Source organism: Giraffa tippelskirchi, chromosome 4, assembly GCF_054371585.1.
Source record: "Giraffa tippelskirchi isolate mGirTip1 chromosome 4, T2T-mGirTip1v1.2.pri, whole genome shotgun sequence".
NCBI lineage: Eukaryota > Metazoa > Chordata > Mammalia > Artiodactyla > Giraffidae > Giraffa > Giraffa tippelskirchi.
The window spans coordinates 177,950,706-177,969,683 of NC_137278.1; the positions used below are offsets into that span (position 1 = coordinate 177,950,706).

At 35.9% G+C, this 18,978-nt stretch overlaps 1 protein-coding gene across 2 annotated transcripts in view; it reads right to left on the bottom strand.

The window, feature by feature from the left end:
- Nucleotides 1-697: 697 nt before the first annotated feature.
- BMAL2 (basic helix-loop-helix ARNT like 2) overlaps nucleotides 698-18,978 on the bottom strand; it is a 100,542-nt gene continuing 82,261 nt past the window's right edge. The window contains exons 11-16 of one of the 2 annotated variants that reach the window (XR_014082455.1): nucleotides 17,399-17,457; nucleotides 16,107-16,215; nucleotides 7,913-8,051; nucleotides 5,766-5,841; nucleotides 4,038-4,146; nucleotides 699-1,497 (exon numbers count right to left, since the gene is read on the bottom strand). Coding sequence is in view for 1 of the 2 variants with exons in the window: in XM_081591889.1 (XP_081448015.1) it covers nucleotides 1,361-1,497; nucleotides 4,038-4,146; nucleotides 5,766-5,841; nucleotides 16,107-16,215; nucleotides 17,399-17,457 (490 nt within the window). In the remaining variant the exon portion in view is untranslated. Of the gene's footprint in view, nucleotides 1,498-4,037; nucleotides 4,147-5,765; nucleotides 5,842-7,912; nucleotides 8,052-16,106; nucleotides 16,216-17,398; nucleotides 17,458-18,978 lie in introns of both variants that reach the window. The other variant, XM_081591889.1, reaches the window with a different exon arrangement.

The window sequence follows — 18,978 nt, forward strand, 5'->3', positions numbered from 1 at the left end:
TTACTTTTACTTGCGAGGCACAAAAGAGAATATATGGGAATACACTTGGTAAACTAGAAAGAGCTATTAAAACCACAGATATTATGGAACCATTATAATATTATGGTATTATTATCTTCAAAAATGTAGATATACATGCAGTATTTTACCTTTAACTCTTGCACTCAATTTGAGCCACTTCTAGATTACTGGTTTTAAAAATGCTCTCAATTTTTAATTATAGCTGGAAAATTGGTTTTTATACTCTTTCTCATTGCCTCATGGTTTTAAAAATGTACTTGTCATTTATGTAATTACCTTTGGTTACAAGCAATAGTAACTGTAATTTCCTAATAATTTAGAGAGCCAACAACTAGTTCCTAGGTCACTTAACTAATCATTTAACTAGTGAGACTATTGTTTTCCTAAATGTGTATAAAGAAACTGGTTTACACACATTAAACATTAAAAGACAGATGAACTTAATTGTGACATTATGCAAGACATTGAATCTGCCTGGACCCACTTCTTCCACTAAGACTAATCTGTTCCTAAATACCTTTTCAGCATCAGAAACCTGTTCTATCTGTAATAAAAATCTTGGGTGGTTCTATTAAGAGTAAATCTTAATACTCTTGAGTATTAAGGCAAAGGCTAATCACCCAGCTCTAGGGCCCAAAATCTTTCCTTTTCTGTAAGCAAAGTTGAAACTTTCTCAGCTTTTCCTTTTTTTTTTTTTTTTTTGAGTTTTAAATAAGAAATCATCTCACTTAAAATCTATCTCAAAGTGCTCAACTGAGCATAACTATTGTGGTTCTGTACTTGCCCAAGTCCACAAAGACTGAATACAGTACTAATTGTGATCACAATTACAAATTGCACTATTCCTTTAAATGTTCAAGTACTCACTATTTTCTTAAAGTGGATAAGCCCTGTCCTCAGTGAAGGAAATATATGAGGAATGCAAATGTTCCAAATTACACAAATCTTCTAAGTCAACTAGAAATGAATCTCAGACACAAGGAAAATGTCCACACATTAAACTCCCCAAACTCAAAACAACTGCATAAAATAAAAATAAAACAAAAACAAGATACATGTGGTATTCTTGGTTAAAAAGACTTTAGCAAAAATATAGCAACTAGTGGGTTTGAAGCCATGTCGATGACTAAAGCAGTCTATAGAAAATTCTGCGAATCTGAAGGGAAACATCACATTTCCCCAAAGCCCTATTAAAGTCAGGAGCAAATCTATAAAAACTGGCAGACCATTAATAGGAATAAAAGATAAAAACAGTATACAAAGGATACAAAGACTATATAGTCTTTTGTAAATGAAATGCTTCAAGACTTTTCTCACATTTAGAGTTAAAAATCAAATGCTAGAGGGTCCAGTGGATGTCACTGAAGTCCCCGGGGTCTCCCAGGCCCCCCTCTGCTTCTAAGTAATTCATGAAGGCAGCCATGGCTGTGTCGTCATTGTCACAGAGGGCTTCAAAGTCCAGCTGGACTCCTTCTCCTATTGAATTGAAATACAGGCTTGTGTAAGTACATTTGGAGGTTAAAAAAATGAGTTATCATCAAAAATGGCAAAGCAAGGTTAGGATACCATACAATGTATTATTTAAGGCAAAGCATACATTTTACAGATGCCAGATATATTTTTAAATGGGTTGCCTATTTTTGTAACAATCTGCTGTCACATAAATTGCACTTCACTCATTTGATGCACACAAGGGAGTTAGTCTATGAGTTTTCTAAAGAAAATAAAAGCACTAAGAGGTACAGACTCTGAGACAGTTGGACGGTAAGGGCTGGTGTTTATTCATGTGTGTATATAGAGGCTGGAAGGAGAAATTTAACTTTAATCTGACTTGTGAAAATACTTTGCTTGTTTAACTCCAAAATGAGAAGGCTGAAACAAAAGCATCACCTTCCAAAAATTTGAAAGACTCTTATAAAAGGAAGGAGTCCCCAGATTTTTTATTGAAAAATGAAATAAAGAGGAACCAGGGAAAAGTGTTTTAAATCAGATACTGAAGATGTTCTAGAAATCCATGGTTAAAACATAGCGAGAGATTAACCAAAGTTTTCTAGGTATCTTCCAAAGTACAATAGAATTTAAGATGATTAATATGTGGTTTTTGGAGAAGGAAATGGCAACCCACTCCAGTATTCTTGCCTGGAGAATCCTATGGACAGAGGAGCCTGGCAGGCTACAGTCAATGGGATTGCCAAGAGTCAGACATGACTTAGTGACTGAGCACGCAATATGTGGTTTTGTGTGAAGCTGAATGTCTAGGTTCCTCCAAGTCTTTTGATTCTCAGGGCTTTCCCAGTAGCTCAGATGGTAAAGAATCTGCCTGCAATGCAGGAGACCTGGGTTTGATCGCTGTCAGAAAGATCCTCTGGAGAAGGAAATAGCTACCCACTCCAGTATTCTTACCTGGAGAATTCTAGGGACAGAGGAGTCTGAAGGGCTACAGTCCATGGGGTCCCAAAGAGTCAAACATGACTGAGCAACTAACACTTTCACTTTCTTTTTTCCCCCCTCTGATTCTCTTTAACATCTATTTTCAGGAGATCAGAGTCAGTTATGGGGAGCATAAAATTGTATCCCTTCAAGTTTCTTTATTTGGACTTTGAGTAGGTATAGTTAAAATGAATAATTACATCTTAAACTTTTTATAATTGGTATCTTTTAAAGATCTTTTTCTGGAGAATGGAATTTTTCCCTAAACATGAGAGCTTTGGTTTTATTTAAATTGTGTTTAATAATACTCATAACAACTCAGTTGATAATCAGACTTTCAATGACAGGTCCATTAAGTAGAATGTGCTGTGTGTGCTCAGATGCTTAAGTTGTGTCCAACTCTTTGCAACCCTATGGACTGTAGCCCACCAGGCTCCTCTGTCCATGGGATTCTCCAGGGAAGAATACTGGAGTGTACTGCCATGCCTTCTTCCAGGGGATCTTCCTGACTCAGGGATCAAACCTGCATCTCTCATTTCTCTTGCACTGGCAGGCAGGTTCTTTACCACTAGTGCCACCTAAGTTGCATACACTTAAAAATTAACACTATGATTACTGTATTTAAGATCCTGAATGAAAAATCTTAGTTTTTTTTTATTGAACTAATTGATTTTATAATGTGTTAGTTTTTGGTGTACAGCAAAGTGATTCATATATACATATATATTTGAAAAAGGATATATATATATATATTCTTTTTCAAATTCTTCTCCATTATAGTTTGTGATACTATATTGAATAGAGTCCCCTGTGCTATATAGTAGGACCTTGTTGTTAACCTATTTTATATATAGCAGTTTGTATCTGCTAATCCCAAACTCCTAATTTATCCCTCCCCCTGCCTTTGTCCTTTAATAACTATATTTGTTTTCTGTTTGTAAGTCTACTTCTGTTTTGTAAATAAATTCATTTGTGTCTTTTTTTTAGATTCCACATATGTGATACTATGTGATATTTGTCTCTCTCTGTCTGATCTACTTAATATGATAATCTTTAGGTGTATCCATGTTGCTAGAAATGGCATTATTCCATTCTTTTTTATGGCTGAGTAATATTCCATTGTGTGTATATACACCACATCCTCTTTATCCATTTATCTGTTGATGGGCATTTAGGTTGCTTCCATGTCTTGGCTATTGTAAATAATGCTGCTACAAACATTGGGGTACATGCATCTTTTCGAATTAGTTTTCTCCAGATATATGCCTATGAGTGGGGTTGCTGGATCATATGGTAGCTCTATTTTTAGTTTAAGGAAACTCCATATGTTCTCCATAGTCATTGTACCAATTTATGCTCCCACCAACAGGGTTGAAGGGTTCTCTTTTCTCCATGCCTTCTCCCACATGTATTATTTGCAGAGTTTTTGATGATGGTGTGAAGTGATATCTCATTGTAGTTTGGGGGAAAAATTTGGTTTTAAAGCTGTTTGTATATTTAGAAATTTCCTAAACCTGAAACTATAGTGATTAAAAGAAGAGTTTTTGGAAAGCCAAAATGGTGGTCAGTTGTGAAAGAAATCTTACCGAGGAGTGGTTCACGACTGAGGGGAGCAACAGCGCTTTGGCTTGGCTTTGTAGCCTCTCGTTCCCCTATTTCAGGTGGACTTAGGGTAATCAACTCCTTATTTGACATCTGTAATGACAAAATAAAAAACAGTAAGTTTCCTATTTGAATGAAATAAAGATTTCTTAGCGGTTTTCATATGTGGGTGTGCTGTCATGAACAATATGGCAGTTTGCACTTACTGAGTGTCCTGTGCTAAGTACTCCACAAATAAAATTTTGTTTCATGTTACAAATACTGTGAGCTCAAGAATCTGAGGCCTAAAGAGTCTAATATCTTGTCTAAAGTGTTGGAGCCATGATTCTAACCCAAGTACATCTGACTACAAAGCGCCCACATTATTCATAATCATAACTAAAGTATACAATTACACATATAAGGGAAAGTTTTAGATTAAGAAGGAAAAACATTTCAGTACTTTAAAAATGATGGTAAAACTATATCTCATGCAAACCTACAATGGGAAATACTGCTTTGGAATAGGGAATGTATTAAACCAGAGACTTTTGTCATAGTGTTACACAGATACAGGCCAAACAATCTGATGTTCAATATAGCTCATCAAAAGAAATCATTTACCTATATTGTCTGATTCAGTTGATAAACTTTATCATAATGCCTACATAACATACACTACTCAGAGATTCTTGTGTGCTACAAGGACTTAAATCCCTGTTTCTGGTATATCGTCTGGCACAAAATGCATACCCAATAAACAGGTGTCAAATGTATGAGTAAAACTTGAAAATACCAGAACAAAAGTCTATGTTAATATAAAAAGATATTTTCAGGTTCCCTTTTGTCCCTGGTCAGATTTAATTTCTCTTCTCTCCTATATTCTTATGTGCTGTGTGCTATGTGATTTCAGTTGTGTCTGACTCTTTTCGACCCCATGGACCGTAGCCTGCCAGGCTCCTGTGTCCATGGGATTTCCCAGGCAAGAATCCTGGAGCGGGCTGCCATTTCCAACTCCAGGGGATCTTCCTGACCTAGGGATGAAATCTGAGTCTCTTATGTCTCCTACGTTGACGGGTGGGTTCTTTACCACTAGCGCCACCTGGGAAGTATACCTACTTTAGAGCATTTTGTTGTCTGGGATACATCACAATTATATTATATGTGGGTCTTCCATATATTCAGTGCTATGTTCAGTACACGCATTTTGTATGTACTTCAAATTGCTAATATTTGTTCAGTTGAATTAAATAGTAGGTAATACTTATTTTGTAGCTTATATTAAACTTTTTTCCAGACCATAAGGAGTACTTTTAATCCCTAGACTTGGAGTTTATTAAAATAACAATAATAACTATTATTTATTGAGCACATACTATTTCCCAGGAACTGTGAGGTTTTTTGTTTCTTTGTGTATTAAATCATTTAATTCACACACCACTACAAGAAACTGGAGCTATTATTAATCCCTGTTTTACCAATGAGGAAGCTGAGGTGCAGAGTTTAAAAAACACACAGGAGGTTATCCCAACAGTAAGTGAATCAAAACTTGGACCCATACATTATGGTCCCAGCAACTTCACTATTAACCACTATTCTACATTGCCTCTTAAAAACTCTGGAAAGAGATCCTTTTTTACAGGACGACTTCTTTTCTCAAAAGAAATAATCAACAAGGACGAATTTTATCATTCATTTATTTCACGAATATTATCACTTACGATAGTACTTACATTCCTGCAGTTTAGAGTGTGTGTATCTTTCAATAAATCTGCTGGACTTGAATCAAGGGATGAAGATGACTGTAACCTTCAAAAATGACACATAAAACATGTTATATGTCTATTTATATATATTTTAGAGAAATCTCTCTTCTGAATACAGTCTACTGATAAAAATATAGGGAGGAACATAAAGACTGAACATCACAACAGTTTTCATCATTAGACTGACTTGTTCAGAGCCAGACATATATTTGACTACAGAGTGCTGAAAACACTATAGTAAATAGAAACATAAAACCCCAAGGTGAAAGCTCTTAAGTAAATCATGTTACCTGTCTTAATACCACACATTGCATAGTAATGGAACAATTACACAGTTCAAAATAGGCACTTACATCAAGAATCAGTTCTTATCAGGATACTAAAAAGCAGAACTAGAGTAAAGAAAGATTTCCTAACATTCTGCAACCTTTTCTTTAAGTGGAAAACATGTCATGTTTTTACTATAATAGGTCATCTTCAGGTACAAAATCAATGAAACACATGAAGACAAAAACATAATCATAGGCTTTTGAAGAGATAACAAATCTCTTCAAAACTTAATATGTAAAACTTACGGTGTTATATATTTCTAAATGCTCAATTATGTGATAGGTGTATTCCCAAGGATGCAGCTGACAAGAAATTATGGAGGGAGAAATCAAAACAGAAAAATGAAATGAATTAGGTAGGAAACACAGATGAAAAGATTAGTGACATGTCTTAAGAGATTTTTCACAATGTAATGTATATAGCTTGGCTGACTTCCCATTCTGTTGTTCAAGGTTTAAAATCATCAACCATTCAATTAGCCCTTGTTTAAAGATGAAAAAAGCTAACTTCCCCTAACCATGCACATCATTACCAGATTCTGAAATATGGCTTCCTTCATATTAGTTTACTGGGCAAAAACCTGCTATATAACTTCACCTCAGTCCCTTTTAATGGAGTTAAAGCTCCGTTGCTCAGTGGCCTGATCTCTTCTTCAATGAATCTCCTTGTTGTTTGCTGAAACAAGCACGCTTTCTCCTACTCAACTCCATACACTGGCCAAGGTGCCTCCATACGCAAAACTCCATACACTGCACCCTGCACATTCTAGTAGTTCCCAGCTAGCAATGTCTGGCTCAATTTTTGCTTTCCTTATGTTTCCCTTCCAGCATATACAGTCAAATGATTTTCAACGAGGGTGCCAAGACCATTCAATGGGAGAAGGAATAGTCTTTTCAGCAAATTATGTGAGAAAACTGGGTATCTACATGCAGACAAAGGGAGTTGGACTAGAACCGTACTCAGAGTAATTTTCTTGGTTGAACTTTGTGCTACTTAGTCAAATATTTACAATTCACTTCAGAAATACATTTTAGAGCTATTACAGAAAACTCCAAAGAGATATAAAAGTAGATAATATAATGAAATCTGATACACCCACAAAAGAGCTTCAGTAATTGTCCTTTCCTCACCTAATAACAATGTATGAGATATAAAATTTTAAATGTTTTTGTGTAGGATGTAAAATTAATATAAATATAAATGTATTATATGTAAATTATTAATAACATCATTCAAGATGCTCCTATTCTTTGTTCTGCATTTGATAAAATATTCTCAGAGAAATGTTAATATGTCTCACTATGATTATATTTTTTCTTTATGATTATATATCTTTCAAAAATTTATTTATTTTTTTATTGAAGGATAATTGCTTTACAGAATTTTGTTGTTTTCTGTCAAACCTCAACATGAATCAGCCATAGGTATACATATATCCCCTCCCTTTTGAACCTCCCTTCCATCTCCCTCCCCATCCCATCCCTCTAGGTTGATACAGAAACCCTGTTTGAGTTTCCTGAGCCATACAGCAAATTCCTGTTGGTAATCTATTTTACATATGGTAATGTAAGTTTCCATGTTACTCTTTCCATATATCTCACCTTTTCCTCCCCTCTCCTCATGTCCTTAAGTCTATTTTCTATGTCTGTTTCTCCACTGCTGCCCTGTAAATAAATTTTTCAGTACCATTTTTCTAGATTCCATACATATGCATTAGAATATGATATTTATCTTTCTCTTTCTGACTTACTTAACTCTGTATAATAGGTTCTAGGTTCACCCACCTCATTAGAACTGACTCAAAAACATTCCTTTTTATGGCTGAGTAATATTCCATTGTATATATGTGCCACGACTTCTTTATCCATTCATCTGTCAATGGACATCTAGGTTGCTTCCATATTCTAGCTATTGGAAATAGTGCTGCAATGAAACAATGGGATACATGTGTCTTTTTCAATTTTGGCTTCCTCAGGGTATATGCCTAGGAGTGGGATTGCTGGGTCATATGGTGGTTTTACTCATAGTTTTTTAAGTAATCTCCATACCATCTTCCATAGTGGCTGTATCAATTTACATTCCCACCAACAGTTGAAAAGCGTTCCCTTTTCTCCACACCCTCTCCAGCATTTATTGTTTGTAGACATTTTGATGATGATCATTCTGACCAGTGTGAGGTGCTATCTCATTGTAGTTTTGATTTGCATTTCTCTAATAATAAGTGATGTTGAGCATCTTTTCATGTGTTTGTTAGCCATCTGTATGTCTCCTTTGGAGAAATGTCTGTTTAGGTCTTTTTCCCACTTTTTGATTGGGTTGTTTGTTTTTCCAGTATTGAGTTGTATGAGCTGCTTTGTATATTTTGGAAATTAATCCTTTGTCAGTTGTTTCATTTGCTATTATTTTCTCCCATTCTGAGGGTTGTCTTTTCACCTTGCTTATAGTTTTCTTTGCCATGCAAAAGCTTTTAAGCTTAATCAGGTCCCACTTGTATACTTTTGTTTTTATTTCCATTACTCTAGGAGGTGGGTCATAGAGGATCTTGCTTTGATTTGTGTCATCGGGTGTTCTGCCTATGTTTCCTCTAAGAGTTTTATAGTTTCTGGTCTTACATTTAGATCTTTAATCCATTTTGAGTTTATCTTTGTGTATGGTGTTAGGAAGTGTTCTAATTTCATTCTTTTACAAGTAGCTGTCCAGTTTTGCTAGCACCATTTATTGAAAAGGCTGTCTTTGCCTCATTGTATATTCTTGCCTCCTTTGTCAAAAATCAGGTACCCATAGGTGCATGGGTTTATTTCTGGGCTTTCTATCTTTTTCCATTGGTCTATATTTCTGTTTTTGTGCCAGTACCATACTGTCTTGATGACTGTAGCTTTATAGTATAATCTGAAGTAAGGAAGGTTGATTCCTCCAGCTCCATTCTTCTTTCTCAAGACTGCTTTGGCTATTTGGGGTCTTGTGTGGTTCCATATGAATTGTAAAATTTTTTGTTCTAGTTCTGTGAAAAATGCCATTGGTAATTTGATAGGGATCACACTGAATCTGTCGATTGTGTTTGGTAGTATAGTCATTTTTGCAATAGATTCTTCCTACCCAGGAACATGGAATATCTCTCCATCTGTTTATGTCATCTTTGATTTCTTTCATCAGTGTCTTATAATTTTCTATGTACAGTTCTTTTGTCTTCCTAGGTAAATTTATTCCTAGATATTTAATTTTTTGTCTGTTTGCAATGATGAATGGGATTTATTCCTTAATTTCTCTTTCTGATTTTTCATTGTTAGTATATAGAAATGCAAGTGATATCTGTGTATTGATTTTGTATCCTGCAACTTTTCTAAATTCACTGATTAGCTCTAGTAATTTTCTGATACTTTCTTTAGGGTTTGCTATGTACAGTTTCATGTCAACTGCAAACAGTGAGAACTTTACTTCTTTTCCCATCTGGATTTGTTTTATTTCTTTTTCTTCTCTGATTGCTGTAGCTAGGACTTCCAGAACAATGTTGAATAATAGTGGTGAAAGTGGACACCCTTGTCTTGTTCCTGATCTTAGGGGGAATGCTTTCAGTTTTTCACCATTAAGAATAATGTTTGCTGTAGGCTTACCATATATGGCCTTTACTGTGTTGAGGTAGGTTCCTTCTATGCCCATTTTTTTTGAAGCGTTTTAATCATAAATGAGTGCTGAATTTTGTCAAAGGCTTTTTCTGCATCTATTGAGATTATCATATGGTTTTCATCTTTCAATTTGTTAATATGGTGTATCACATTGATTGATTTGCATATATTGAAGAATCCTTGCATCCCTGGAATACACCCAACTTGATTATGGTGTATGAGTTTTTTGATGTGTTGCAGAATTCTGCTTGCTAAAACTTTGTTGACGATTTTTGCATCTACGTTCATCGGTGATATTGGCCTATAGTTTTCTTTTTTTATGTTGTCTTTGTCTGGTTTGGATATCAGGGTGGTGATGGCCTCATAGAATGGAAGTGTTTGGAAGTGTTCCTTCCTCTGCAATTTTTTGAAAGAGTTTTAGAAGGATAAGCATTAGCTCTTCTCTAAATGCTTGATAGAATTCTCCTGTGAAGCCATCTGGTCCTGGCTTTTGTTTTTTAGGAGATTTTTGATCACAGCTTCAATTTCAGTGCTTTTGATTGAGTTGTTCATAATTTCTATTTCTTCCTGGTTCAGTCATGGAAGATTTAACTTTTCTAAGAATCTGTCCATTTCTTCCAGGTTATCCATTTTATTGCCATATAGTTGTTCATAATGGTCTCTTATAATCCTTTGTATTTCTCCATTGGCTGTTGTAACCTCTCCTTTTTCATTTCTAATTTTGTTGATTTGATTCTTCTTTTTTTCTTGATGAGTCTGGCTAAAGGTTTGTCAATTTTGTCTATCTTCTCAAAGAATCAGCTTTTAGTTTTATTAATCTTTACTATTGTTTCTTTCATTTCTCTTTCATTATTTCTGCTCAGATCATTATGATTTCTTTCCTTCTACTAATTTTGAGGGGTTTTTTGTTCTTCTTTTTCCAGTTGTTTTAGGAGTTAAGTTAGGTTGTCTATTCGATGTTTTTCTTATTTCTTGAGTAGGACTGTATTGCTATAAACTTCCCTCTTAGAACTGCTTTTGCTGCATCCCATAGATTTTGAGCTGTGTTTTCATTGTCATTTGTTTCTAGAATTTTTTTAATTTCCCTTTTGATTTCTTCAGTAACCTATTGGTTATTTAGATACTTGTTGTTTAATCTCAATGTGTTTGTGTTTCTTACAGTTTTTTTCCTTGTAATTGATATCTAGTCTCATAGTGTTGTGGTCAGAGAAGATGCTTGATATGATTTCAGTTTTCTTAAATTTACTGAGGTTTGATTTGTGACCCAAGATGTGGTCTATCCTAGAGAATGTTCCATGTGCACTTGAGAAGAAGGTGTACTCTTCTGCATTTGGATGGAATGTCCTGAAGATATCAATGAGATCCATCTCATCTGATGTATCATTTAAGACTTGTGTTTCCTTATTAATTTTCTGTTTTGATGATCTATCCATTGGTGTGAGCAGGGTGTTAAAGTCTCCTACTATTACTGTGGTACTGTCAGTTTCTCCTTTTATAAGTTTCTCCTTTCTCTGTTAGTGTTTGTCTTATGTATTGAGGTGCTCCTATTTCGGTGCATAGATATTTACAATTGTTATGTCTTCCTCTTGGATTGATCCCTTGATCATTATGTAGTGTCCTTCCTTATCTCTTGTAATTTCTTTATTTTAAGGTCTATTTTGTCTGATATGAGGATTGCTACTCCAGCTTTCTTTTGCTTCCCATTTGCATGGAATATATTTTTCCATCCTCTCACTTTCAGACTATATATGTCTTTAGGTCTGAAGTGGATTTCTTGTAGACAGCATATATATGGGTTTTGTTTTTGTATCCATTCAGCCAGTGTGTGTCTTTTGGTAGGAGTATTTAATCCACTTACATTTAAAGTAATTATTGATACATATGTTCCTATTGCCATTTTCTTAATTGTTTGGGGTTTGTTTTTGTAGATCATTTTCTTCTCTTGTATTTCTTGACTATGTAAGTCCATTTAACATTTGTTGTAAAGCTGGTTTGGTGGTACTGAATTCTCTTAACTTTTGATTGTCTGAAAAGCTTTTGATTTCTCCATCAATTTTGAATGAGGTCCTTGAAGGGTACAGTAATCTTGGTTGTAGATTTTTCCCTTTCAGTACTTTAAATATATCCTGCCATTCCCTTCTGGCCTGCAGAGTTTCTGCTGAAAAATCAGCTGTAAGCGTATGGGATTTCCCTTGTATGTTACTTGTTGCTTTTCCCTTGCTGCTTTTAATATTCTTTCTTTGTGTGTTTAGTCTTTGTCTGTTTTAGTATGTGTTGTGGTGTATTTCTCCTTGGGTTTATCTTGTATGGGACTCTTGTGTCTCTTGGACTTGATTGACTATTTTCTTTCCCATTTGGGGGAAATTTTCAACTACAATCTCTTCAAACATTTTCTCATACCTCTTCTCTTTCTCTTCTCTGGGACCCCTATTATTCAAATGTTGGTATGTTTGATATTGTCCCAGACATCTCTGAGACTATCCTCAATTCTTTTCATTCTTTTTACTTTACTCTGCTCTTCAAAAGTTATTTCCTCCATTTTCTCTTCCAGCTCACTGATTCGTTTTTCTGCTTCAGATATTCTGCTATTGGTCCATTCTAGAGTATTTTTAATTTCAGTAATTATTTGTCTCTGTATGTTTATTCTTTAATTCTTCTAGGTCTTTGTTAATTGATTCTTGCATTTTCTCCATTTTGTTTTCAAGGTTTTTGATCATCTTTGCTATCATTATTATGAATTCTTTTTCAAGTAGTTTGCCTATTTCTTCTTCATATATTTGGACTTCTGTGTTTCTAGTTTGTTCCTTCATTTGTGTAATATTTTTCTGCCTTTTCATTATCTTTTTTTTAACTTACTGTGTTTGGGGTTTCCTTTTTCCAGTCTTCAAGGTTGAATTCTTTCTTCCTTTTGGCCCTTGTAAGTTTGGTCCAGTAGTTTGTGTAAGCTTCATATAGGGTGCGATTTGTGCCAAGTTTTTGTTTGTTTGCTTGTTTGTTTTCCTCTGATGGGCAAGGCTGAGTGAGGTGGTAATTCTGTCTGCTGATGATTGGGTTTGTATTTTTGGTTTATTGTTTAGATGAGGCGTCCTGCACAGGGTGCTACTGGTGGTTGGGTGATGCTGAGTCTTGTATTCAAGTGGTTTCTTTTGTGTGAGTTCTCACTATTTGATACTCCCTAGGGTTAATTCTCTGGTAGTCCAGGGTCTTGGAGTCAGTGGTCCCACTCCAAAGGCTCAGGGCTTGATCTCTTTGATGACACGTTCAGTGGTGGAGAGGTGGAGTTTCCTCCTGGACATGATCCCCTCAGCCTCCTCCCCTCCTCCCCAGCCAGGGAGATCTCCAGACATGCAGTAGTCAACCTGCTTTGCCCTGGCCTTGCTTATCAGGGTGGCCCAGGCACCAGAAGGAGGCGGCCACAGCAGCCCAGCCTCAAATCCCATAGACTTGAGATGCGGGCCCACTGGCCACTCCCTCCAGAGGCGCCAAGTCCGGAGCACCCACAACCATGAATCAGGGAAACAACATGGGTGGCTGCAGCTGCTGATTATATATCTTTTTCTTCTGATTTTTGCTTTACGTTCTTTGTTTCTTTGTTGTTAGATGTCTAATGGTTTATGATGTCTATTTTCTTTGTGAATTGTACCTTTTGTTATTAAAAATATTCATCCTTGTTTCATTTAAAAATAAATTAATTTAAAAAAATTGTCCTTTCCTAATCTTGTTAAATGTATTTAACCCAAATTCATACTTCCCCTTTCCTCCCAGACAATTCACCACTTAATCTGTAAATACTTCTCATTGGAGAAATACTGACTTAATTGATTATGGGGTACTGCCCATGATATAACTGTTTTCTGGGGGTATTATACCTACCTCTTAAAAACTTGAATTCCAAAACATTATTTTTCTAAAATCTAAGGAAATTCTGAGTTCAAAATTTATCTAAAACCTACCTAAAGAGTTTTAGATGAGTAATTATGGGCCTGTATATATGCATATTCACATATATCCACACATCTTTTTTTCTTATGAAAGTGAAAGTGAATTTGCTCAGTTGTGTCTGACTCTTTGCAATTCCATGGACTGTTGCCTACCAGGCTCCTCTGTCCATGGAATTTTCCAGGCAAGAGAACTGGAGTGGGTTGCCATTTCCTTCTCCAGGGGATCTTCCTGACCCAGGGATTGAACCCAGGTCTCCTGCATTGCAGGCAGATGCTTTACTGTCTGAGCCACCAGGGAAGCCCATAATACTATTTTTTTGTTCTATTTCTGTGTTTTTTTCTATTAACCATATAAAGTTCTTTCCATATTAGCATAAATAGAGCTGCCTAATATTTAACTGTTGCAAAGTATAACATTGTATGGATACACCATAATAAGTTGTGGTTATGATAAATATTTAAATCCCTACTGTAGACAAGTGCAGCAAGGAACAGTCTTATTCATGGATCTTTTTGCAGTTTTAAAAGAATATTTGCTTCTGAGGTAGGATTATTGAGTCTATGATTATATACAACTATATTTTTGATGGGTATTATCAAATTACCCTCCAAGAGCCTTCACTAATTTATATTCCCATGGACAGTTTGACTGTTTCCTCACACTCTCACCAATATTATCAAACCTGCAAACTTTTGACAGCCTCCTAAATGAAAATGGGTATCTTATTATCATTTAATTTTATGTGTGTGTGTATATATATATATATGTATAATTTTAACTATGAGTGGGGTTGAGCAATTTTTAAAGTTTCTTGACCATTTGTTTTTTTTTCAAGTCTACTTTCCAACTTTTTTTTTAATATTCAGCTATTTTTCAAAACTTCCTTGACAACTGTATTTTTTATACTACCCATAAAGTTTTATATATAAAATTATATAAAATTTATGATATATAAAGTTTAATATAAAATTCAATAACTTTATACTATAAAATTCTTCATCAGTTCAGTTCAGTCACTCAGTCATGTCCGACTCTTTGTGACCCCATGGACTGCAGCACGCCAGGCCTCCCTGTCCATCACCAACTCCCAGACTCTACCCAAACCCATGTCCATCGAGTCGGTGATGCCATCCAACCTTTTCATCCTCTGTCGCCTGCTTCTCCTCCCGCCTTCAATCTTTCCCAGCATCAGGGTCTTTTCAAATGAGTCAGTTCTTCAAATCAGGTGGCCAAAGTATAGGAGTTTCAGCTTCAGCATCAGTCCTTCCAATGAATATTCAGGACTGATTTCCTTTAGGATGGACTGGTTGGATCTCCTTGCAGTCCAAGGAACTCTCAAGAGCCTTCTCCAACACCACTGTTCAAAAGCATCAGTTCTTTGGCACTCAGCTTTCTTTATAGTCCAACTCTCACATCCATACATGACTATTGGAAAAACCATAGCTTTGACTAGACGGACCTTTGTTGGCAAAGTAACGTCTCTGCTTTTTAAGATGCTGCCTAGGTTGGCCATAACTTTTCTTCCAAGGAGTAAGTGTCTTTGAATTTCATGACTGCAGTCACCATCTGCAGTGATTTTGGAGCCCCCAAAAATAAAGTCTCTCACTGTTTCCATTGTTTCCCTGTCTATTTGCCATGAAGTGATGGGACTGGATACCATGATCTTAGTTTTCTAAATGTTGAACTTCAGGCCAACTTTTTCACTCTCCTCTTTCACTTTCGTGAGAGGCTCTTTAGTTCTTCTTCACTTTCTGCCATAAGGGTGGTGTCATCTGCATATCTGAGGTTATTAATATTTCTCCCAGCAATCTTGATTCCAGCTTGTGCTTCATCCAGTCCAGCATTTCTCATGATGTACTCTGCATGTAAGTTAAATAAGCAGGGTGACAATATACAGCCTTGACGTACTCCTTTCCCGATATGGAACCAGTCTGTTGTTCCATGTCCAGTTCTAACTGTTGCTTCCTGATCTGCATACAGGTTTCTCAAGAGGCAGGTCAGGTGGTCTGGTATTGCCATCTCTTTAAGAATTTTCCAGTTTGTTGTGATCCACACAGTCAAAAGTTTCATACATTAAGATAATTAGTGTATTTTATCCTATGTAATACATACATTTTCTATGGCTTATAATTTGTCTTTTAACCTTTAACCTTGTTAATTACAATGGTTATAGTTATGTTTGAGTTTTTATATAATTAAGTTTATCCATTTTTATCTTAATGGATTCCAGGTTCTGTGCAATGTTTAGGAAGGACTTTCCAAACTAAGTTGCTACTATAAAAGTGATCTCTTCCATTTGTTATTAAACTGGTTATTGTTTGCATATAGGAAACCTATTGATTTTTTAAATATTTGTATGGTTAATAAGATGATGATTCTACTTGGGAAAGTATTTGCAGTAAACAAACATTACCTTTGTAAGTCCATAAGTTCGCTTGCAACATCTGTTCCGATACCACCAGCACCAAGTAATATTTCCGTAGACGTTCCAGGCACACTAATGAAAGACTGTCTAGAGGATCCTAAATCATAACAAAAGATTCAACTGAGGACTTTAAAAAGTATATAACTTGGTCAATATATTTTTTTCAATTCAAATATATCTATTTCCCTCTTTAAAAGAAACAAACCAGCTGCATCCTAAAATGTTAGAAACATTCATGCTTACATTACAAACATTCTCATAATGGTTTAAGATGCTTATAAAGACTTATGTGAATCAAGTATGTGGGAAGTCATTGAAGGGTCAATCATAACCTATAACCCTTGGGTACAGACAGTTCCTTCACACTTTAACCTCCACACTAAAGGCAGAGTGATACTATATTTTTTCTTTTATTGAGGTATAGTTGATTTATAATATTGTTAGTTCCAGGTGTATAGCAAAGCGATTCAGTTGTACATACATATGTGTATATATATTCTTTTTCAGATTCTCTTCCATTATAAGTTATTACAAGATATTTACTATAGTTCCCTGTGCTATATAAGAAATTCTTATTATTTTACATATAGTTGTATGTATCTGTTAATCCCATATTCCTAATTTATCCCTCTCAACCCCACTATTTCCTCTGTGGTAACCATAAATTTGTTTTCTATGTCTGTGAGTCTATTTCTGTTTTGTAAATATGTTAATATGTATTTTTTTTTTTAGATCCCACCTATTAGTGATATCATATTTGTCTTTCTCTGACTTACTTCACTTAGTATGACAATCTCTAGGTCCATCCATATTGCTGCAAATGGCAATATTTCATTCTTTTTTATGGCTGAATACAACTCTACTTTTAATATTTCCTAATATGTTAATTTTTCTTAATGCAAATAATATATTAACATATTCCTATGGTGAAGAGCTACGATAACTTCCCCTTGGTGCTTTTCATGAATTTGACCAACAGACATTTGAGCGTTCTAATATACAAGGAACTATGCTAGCAGCTGGTGATTGATAATAAATAAAACACCATTCCTGCTCTTAAGGGACTCACAATCTAGGGGTGAGCCAGTTGAGTGAACAACTTTTGCGATACAATATAAGATTATAACAGAAGTGTGACCAAAGTACTGTGGGAATTCTGAGGAGGATAACTCAACCCACTGAAATTTTTTCAAATTCACTTAGAAATTTTTCCCTCTCCAAGACAGATAAAGATGATAACTTTCTTGGTAATAAGTCTTCACACCTAAAACTAAGCTTACCTTCTGATGACTGAGAGCTGCAAGGAAGCAATGATGTTTTTCCAGCATCACTATGTCCCCTAGAATTCAGAAACACCATAGGTGATTTTTTTTAAGGTGAAGGAAAATGTTAAAGCAACTACATTAAGCTCTGTGTATCTGATGGTCAATTCTTGACCCACTAGTGTTTTATATGCATATTGTCAATGTCACCACCAGATACTGAGGTATTGATGTGCTAAGTACCAGGTCTTTTGCCAGATGCCATATTACCCTGTAATGTATATGTTCTCACAGATACAAATTCTCACTTCATAGTCTAATGGCAAGAAGGCAAGAATTATTGAGCTGAGTAATAGAATTATCAGGATGGGTAATTAGTACCTAGATGTTCAAGCTGGTTTTAGAAAAGGCAGAGGAACCAGAGATCAAATTGCCAGCATCCTCTGGATCATCGAAAAAGCAAGAGAGTTCCAGAAAAACATCTATTTTTGCTTTATTGACTATGCCAATGCCTTTGACTGTGTGGATCTCAATAAACTGCGGAAAATTCTTCAAGAGATGGGAATACCAGACCATCTGACCTGTCTCTTGAGAAACCTGTATGCAGGTCAGGAAGCAACAGTTAGAACTGGACATGGAACAACAGACTAGTTCCAAATAGGAAAAGGAGTATGTCAAGGCTATATATTGTCACCCCTGCTTATTTAACTTATATGCAGAGTACATCATGAGAAACACTGGGCTGGAAGAAGCACAAGCTGGAATCAAGATTGCCGGGAGAAATCTCAATAACCTCAGATATGCAGATGACACCACCCTTATGGCAGAAAGTGAAGAAGAAATAAAAAGCCTCTTGATGAAAGTGAGAGAGGAGAGTGAAAAAGTTGGCTGAAAGCTCAACATTCAGGAAACTAAGATCATGGCATCTGGCCCCATCACTTCATGGGAAATAGATGCGCAAACAGTGGAAACAGTGGCTGACTTTATTTTTTTGGGCTCCAAAATCACTGCAGATGGTGACTGCAGCCATAAAATTAAAAGACGCTTACTTCTTGGAAGGAAACTTTTGACCAACCTAGAAAGCATATGAAAAAGCAGAGACATTACTTTGTCAACAAAGGTCCGTCTAGTCAAGGCTATGGTTTTTCCAGTGGTCCTGTATGGATATGCGAGTTGGACTATAAAGAAAGCTGAGCGCTGAAGAATTGATGCTTTTGAACTGTGGTGTTGGAGAAGACTCTTGAGAGTCCCTTGGACTGCAAGGAGATCCAACCAGTCCATCCTAAAGGAGATCAGTCCTGGGTGTTCATTGGAAGGACTGATGTTGAAGCTGAAACTCCAATACTTTGAGCACCTCATGAGAAGAGTTGACTCATTGGAAAAGACCCTAATGATGGGAAGGATTGGGGGCAGGAGGATAAGGGGATGACAGAGGATGAGATGGCTGGATGGCATCACCGACTCGATGGACATGGGTTTGGGTAGAGTCTGGGAGTTGGTGATGGACAGGGAGGCCTGGCGTGCTGCGATTCATGGGGTTGCAGAGAGTCGGACACGACTGAGCGACTGAACTGAACTGCACTGTCACATTTTATACC